Source organism: Littorina saxatilis, linkage group LG4, assembly GCF_037325665.1.
Source record: "Littorina saxatilis isolate snail1 linkage group LG4, US_GU_Lsax_2.0, whole genome shotgun sequence".
In the NCBI taxonomy this organism is placed as follows: domain Eukaryota; kingdom Metazoa; phylum Mollusca; class Gastropoda; order Littorinimorpha; family Littorinidae; genus Littorina; species Littorina saxatilis.
This window is the reverse complement of record NC_090248.1, coordinates 32,191,417-32,198,465: the sequence shown is the minus strand read 5'-3', so window position 1 is coordinate 32,198,465 and position 7,049 is coordinate 32,191,417. Positions and strand designations below refer to the sequence as shown.

Sequence of the window (7,049 nt, the reverse complement as noted above, 5' to 3'; positions counted from 1 at the left end):
AAGAGTTGCATGCTTAGACTGTATGAAATACGCTGATTAAAACCGATAAAGTGATGCAGACCATGAAAAATCGAAAATTTCCCGAGGACACCAAAATGTCCAAAATTTTTCGGGGCCGTTTCTGGTGTATGTTTAAAACATTTTATTTTTTATTTAACATTCACAACAACAACAGGCTTCAAAACATTAAAAAAAGCATTCATTAAACTCCCTTTTTCAAAGCACAATACATGTAAACATGTTGGGGTAATCCAGTTAATTACACTTGCTTTCCAAAAATACATGGGTCCGAAATGGCACCTTTTGGCAAAGGCTCATATATGTAAAACTTTGCTTGTAATAAAATATAATCAAAACCCTCATCAGTCTTACTTTTTGGGTCATAGCCAAATAATACTAATGTGGGGCTGAGTGCAAGTCTGCTGCAGTTTTGACATTTCTCCTTCATGTGTTTTTCAAACTCAGTCCAAAATGACTGAGTATGCTCACATAACCATAAATAATGCAAAATTGTATCTCTTTCTACATTACAAAAACTACACTGGTTGCTCGCAATCACCCCCATGTCTTTCAGCATTGAATTGGTTACTAATATTCTGTTGTTGATTTTTATTTGAAACCATTTTAATTTTACTTCTTTTATTTTCTTTGTAACTAAAAAAACCTTTGTCCATTCTACCTCTCTATCCAACAGTCTTTCCCAATTTTTTAATGCCTTTGGAGAATCTACTTTGCTAATCAGCATGTCGTATATGCGTTTTGAACCCTTCTGCAAACTTTCCAAAAAAACAAGTGCTTTTGGTTGCTGAATATAATTGCAGCTATCTAGAACAGATTCATTCTTTGTAAATTAAACAGCAAGGTGGCATGTGTTTGTTTCATTCTATCTTTGTTCAGATGCACTCTGGAAGGGCGAAGTCGTGAAATCCTAGAGAAGCTGACGAAAGCTGGGGTTGGTGCAAGACCTATCATCTGGGTTGGTCATTCCATGGGAGGTAAATCCAAAGTTCCTGTTGTCCTTTTAGCTGTATCGTCCCCTCTCTGACTTGTGTATGTGGCATTTTCCTTGTCTCTGATTGCTGTGGTGTTTTTACACCCCCGGTATATGGGTGTGTATAGGTTTCGCTCGATGTGTTTGTTTGGGTGTTTGTGTGTTTGTTTGTGTGTTTGTTTGTGTGTTTGTGTTCGCATATAGATCTCAAGAATGAACGGACCGGTCGTCACCAAACTTGGTGAACAGGTTCTATACATTCCTGAGACGGTCCTTACAAAAATTGGGACCAGTCAAACACACGGTTAGGGAGTTATTGGTGGATTAAAATTATACAAGGACTTATACAGGGACATCTTCATGGTCAAAGGGAAATAACCATTCTCACTCAGTCACTGCCACCAACTGAGAAGGTTATTTCCCTTTGACGGGGGTGTTTTTCCTACCTCATAGGAATTTCTTGTTTGGTTTTGTTTTTATTTCCAGAGTTCAGAATCTAGTCTAAATCCTTCACTCAGAGCTCAATCTGTCTTCTCTTTTGTTTTGTTGTGTGACAGAGGTTATGCATCATATGTTACACATCATATGTTACACTTTGTTAGAAAGCCTGCTGGGACACAAGTAATGGGTTAGTGCATTTGTAAACAGGAATCGCTTGACAAGTGGCCCCCTTCATCCCCCCCTTCCTCGTCCTGATATGGCTCTGCGTAGTCGGCTGGACGTTAAGCAACAAATAAACAAACAAACAAACACTTTGTTAGGAAACAAGGCATGCACCTAAATGCAGGTTTCAGTTAAACTGGCTGTTTCTGTACTGATTTCAGATGCCAAAGCAATACAATATATTTATAGAACAACTCAACACCAAGAAATCAATCAATATGTCAATCAATATGAGGCTTATATCGCGCGTATTCCGTGGGTACAGTTCTAAGCGCAGGGATTTTTTATTTTTATTTTTTTTATTCAATTTATATTGTGCACATATTCAAGACGCAGGGATTTATGATATGTAGCGTTTGTGCAGTTTACAGCAGTACTAGCTGATACAATGGACCCCCCCCTCTTTTAGGTCCTCACAGAAAACTGAGAAAATCAGGTCTTAAATCGGAGAGAATCTTAAAATGGATCCATGGAGTTAAATTCACAGAGGTTATGAACAGAAAACCTGGAAAAAGTCTTACGGGTGGGGGTGCTACATTGCTTGTTTCAAAGGGGGGTTCTTACCCTGTCTTTTATGTCTCAGGTCTGCTGATCAAACAGATGCTGGAGCAGTGTAGCGGGGAGGAACACAAGGCCAAAAGAAAACAGACGTGTGGCTTCCTGCTGTACTCTGTCCCTCACCGCGGCCTGACCATCGCTGGACTGACCAGTCAGGTCCACTACCTCCTCTACCCCTCCCCCGAGGTCAGGGAGCTCTCTCCAGGTAGGCTAGAATGTTACACGGTACATCTGACAAACGTAGGGAAGTAATTAGTGCTCTAAATTCGTACGCCACGTGCTACAGAGTAAGTGAGAGTTATGCGAAACCAATCCTCTGGCACCTGAGGATAAAATACCTGTGTGACTTGGAATAATAGGCCATGAAAAGTAGGATATGCGCCGAAATGGCTGCGATCTGCTGGCCGATGTAAATGCATGATGTATTGTGTAAAAAAATTCCATCTCACACGGCATAAATAAATCCCTGCGCCTTGAATATGTGCGCGATATAAATTGCATAAATAAAAAATAAAAAGATTTAAAAAAATCCCTGCGCTTAGAACTGTACCCACGGAATACGCACGATATAAGCCTCATATTGATTGATTGATTGAAAAGTTGCTTAGTCATTTGAATGCTTGTTATTGTTATTCTTTCAGGTAACAAGAGATTGGTTATGCATAACTCTCACTTTATTGCACATGTATGCATGTATAGTGCTTACTTCCCTTTGTTTTTTAGATATTAGAATAGCGCTTTGTCTCATTTGTTTAGGATTGTTACACTGTGCAGTTTTGAGCATGTCAAATTAGTATAGTGGGACCCCTCCTTTCAAACCTCAAAATATCTGAAGAAATCGTGTCTTAAAATCAATGGAGTCTTAAAATGGAGGTAAAAAAATGGAGGTCAATTCACAGAGGTTGTGAAGTGAAAATCTGAAACATTAGGGTCTCAAAAATGGGTTGTGGGGTGATCTTACAATGGTGTTCCACTATATTGTAAAGTGTTAACACTTAACACTGTACCATTTTTTCGCTCCTCCAAACTTTGATGCAAATACACGCCACTGATCAACTGAAGCAAGCAATCATATGGTATCACAGTGACAAATAAGCTCCTATCTACTTGTAATGCGGTGTTTATCTGAAATGAGCTTTTCCTTTTCTTTGGTAAAAATGCTTATCAAGGCTCACTATTTACAGTGGAACCCCCCTTTTAAGACCTCCAAAAATCTGAAATCTGCAAAAACCAGGCCTTGAAAAGGAGGTTGTCTTAAAATGGGGATAAATTTACAGAGGTTATGAACAGAAAGTCTGAAAAAAACAGGGTCTTAAAAGAGAGGGAGTCTTAAAAGGGGGGTCCACTGTACTGCCTATGTGATCAGTTACCTCCACTGATAAGTGACCATTTGTATTTGCCTCACTGCTTCACAGGGACGTTACTTCTATGCATATTTTTCATAGCCAATACAAAACAAGAGGCGAAGCCTTCAAGGCTCACGTAAGAAATCGACAAACAGTAACACAAACTCAATCACTCCGTCACACATACACACACACACACACACACACACACACACACACACACACTGTAAGCATAGGTGAAACTGTGCAAGAAAGCGAGACAATAGATCTGCCAACTAGTCTCGGCCCGCTCACAATAACAATGACCGAGACTTTCAGTAATTCCTTCGCGTGACGTCTAACCCTCTTACGTCATAATGTGACGTCTTCAAATGTTAAAGTTTCTATCACACACGTCAAACACTTTTGACCGAGACGTAATCTTCTTATGCGAGCTTTATCCATAGACTCGGAAATGTTAAAGTTTCTATCACACACACACACACGCACGCACGCACAGACAGACAAAAGTTAGCATCGCATAGGCTACACTTACGTGAGCCAACAAGACTGGGTTATTTCCAGGATATGTTTATTGTCAGGATGGTTTTCACTCCACACTCTCCCCCTCCCCATGAATCACTCTGAAGATAGTAACACTGTTTCAGGTTCCCCCCACCTGGACAGGCTACACGAGCACTTCAGGTGTTTTGTGGACACCAACAGTATCCCGTGCCTGAGCTTTGGGGAGCAGCTGAAGACACAGTTCCGCAAAACGCTGCCTCGCCTTCTGCTGGTGCCGCCCGAGTCCAGTGGTGTGTTGCGCAGCGTGTTTCTTGATAAGATAATATTTTCTTTGTTTCATTTTCAATTCAATTCAATTCAATAAAACTTTATTGTCTGAGTGTAACAAACAGAAATTTTTCTTTTGGCTCGTGTATAACATCACATAAAAACAACACTCTCAGAACACATAGGCACATAAAAGTACCCATCAATGCATATAATCATTACCCAACCACACATTGCTTGTAAATTTGGGTCCCTTCCACCCGAGTTCAAGTCAAAAAGTAGAAAAGTATCATTTTCTACAACATTTATTGGGCTAGAGCAGCAGATAATTTGTTTTGTCATCTTACCTGTGTCAAAGGTGAGTCATATGAGCATTTGCTGATCTTGTGGGTTTTTTTCTGTTCATCAGCAGAATGCGTACTTAGTTTCACACTTGTTTTAATGTGTTGTATATAACAGATCCTGGTGTGGGAGAGTTTTGTTCACTGCCGCGGGACCACATCAACATCTGCAAGCCGGAGAGTCGCAACAGCACTGTCTACGAGCGCAGTCTGGCCTTCGTCCATCGATGCATCTTCTTCTCTTACATGCACCGCATTCGACAAGTTGTTTCTGATTCCCTGGACTGAGTGTATGCTGAAGTTTGGTTAACACTGCTTGCCTGGACGCTGCCAGTGTGTGCCTGATAGTGTAGACTATTGTAATGAGGTCCAATATGTCGCTGAAAAATTGTGTATAATATGTATGTCAGGTGCCAGAGTGCTTTCGACTGAATGCCTTTTTTGTTCCAATACAGACAGCAAACTGAATGTCTTCAGTTAATGCATGATCAAAAGATGAAAGTCATCATAAAGGGTATATCTGGGATACTTGGACTGTGTGTTAATTAGTGCTTTTGTGAACAAGAAACAATTGACAAGTGGCTCTATTCCATCACCCCCCCTTCCCTCCGTCGCGATATAACCTTGAACGGTTGAAAACGACGTTAAACACCAAATAAAGAAAGAAAGAAATGGAGAAGATGCTGACACAACTTAATTTATTCGCTCCAGGGGAGGTGTCTAAATTTATTCGCTCCAGTACTGATGTCTGATTTATTAACTCTAGGGAAGGTTTGTGTCATTGCTGTATGATTTTATAGTGTGTCAACCCATTGGTGGGTATTATTGTGTATATTGGGCTACTTTTAATCTGTTATCTAACTGTTCTTCTGAATTCACACGTATGTTTGAAAGATTTGACAGGGAGAGATTAACAGTGTGCATTTTATCATTAAAATTTGATCTGGTCATTGTCCTTGACCACCCTTTTGATTGTTGTATTGGTTATTATTCTTATTCTGTAATACAGTGTTATTCAGAGATGCTTTACTATTTGCTTTGTGTAATCTACTCATAAATGTAGTAAGTACAAAAAAAGGTGCTGGTAGCTAAATTGGTAGAGCATTGAACTTGTGATGCTTGAGTCACGGATTGGAATCTAGGCCAGGGCAGACACAAGGCAACTTTATGTGCGGACTCAGAGGCGGTATTCATGTCCCATTCTGCCAAAAGTGCAGGTTGGTGTTTACACCCAAACACAAACATACTTGCTTAGCACGACTCTTGTTGCTGCTAGCTTTCCACAGAGAGAGCAACCTGAATTTTCCAGCAAGAGAATAATAAAGTAATGAAAATTGGGGAGGAACAATGCTTGTGTGTTAAATGATTTTATGCCTGAGATGATGTCCGGTTTTGTGTGTCTTATTGGAAACGTTTGAATGCAGAAATTAGCACAATGCTGTTCAGTTCAAAAAGTGCAACATTTTCTTTGGTTTTGCAAGTGTGGATTACTTGATATAGAGATGTATGAACCTGAATTCTTTAGATTGACTATTGCAATTATTGCAATTCTGTTCTGTAGTTGACTGACTGTTCTTTAGGGAACCATAATTTTTCCTCACTTTGTTGTGATTTTTGGTATTTGGTCAATCTTAAAGTCCTTGGGGAACTCCCTGTGACCTTGGTCACATGCGTGCACAGGGGAGTGCCGCTACCTACTAAGCTATCTCCTTGCCCCAGTATACTGGTGATACTGGTTTAATTGAGAAAAACTCATTGTACCCATGTGTACATTTGTGCTGTGCGCCTATGTGTGTGTATGTGTGCGCATGCGCGTGTGTGAGGGCATGTGCATGTGTGTGTGTGTGTGTATGTGTGCAGAAACCTAAAGCTTCCTATTTTCATGTGTCTGTATGTTTGCGAGAAATTGATGCAAGAGGTGTTGAATAAAACATGCTTTTATTTTGTTAAAGTTTACCTGATTAAAACTAGTTCCTTTTTAAATGTGTTTGTTTGCTTATGTATGTTCCCTTAAACGAGTGTTGTGGCTTTACTTTAGCATTCACATTTATAGAGGGTAAACAGTTGAAGTCCTTGTAGAATCGTAATGCACCAATAACCCCCTAACCGTGTGTTTGACTGGTCCCAATTTTTGTAAGGACCGTCTCAGGAATGTATAGAACCTGTTCACCAAGTTTGGTGACGATCGGTCCGTTCATTCTTGAGATCTATATGCGAACACAAACACACAAACAAACAAACACATCGACCGAATCCTATACACACCCCTATACCGGGGGTGTAAAAATGTAGGGGGGGGGGGGGGGGGGGGATGTAGACAGCTGGCTGCCGGCTGCTAGAGGAGACCTGAAATGGGCTAGGGACCGGGTTGGGTCGTCT

General features: G+C 40.5%; 1 protein-coding gene across 1 annotated transcript in view; it reads left to right on the top strand.

Moving 5' to 3' along the window:
• The window catches only part of LOC138964513 (protein SERAC1-like), a 26,348-nt gene extending 19,599 nt beyond the window's left edge, over nt 1-6,749 (top strand). The window contains exons 12-15 of the mRNA XM_070336490.1: nt 898-995; nt 2,238-2,417; nt 4,206-4,352; nt 4,789-6,749. Coding sequence (XP_070192591.1) covers nt 898-995; nt 2,238-2,417; nt 4,206-4,352; nt 4,789-4,958 — 595 coding nt within the window. The 3' untranslated portion in view covers nt 4,959-6,749. The remainder of the gene's footprint in view (nt 1-897; nt 996-2,237; nt 2,418-4,205; nt 4,353-4,788) is intronic.
• The last annotated feature ends 300 nt before the right edge of the window (nt 6,750-7,049 follow it).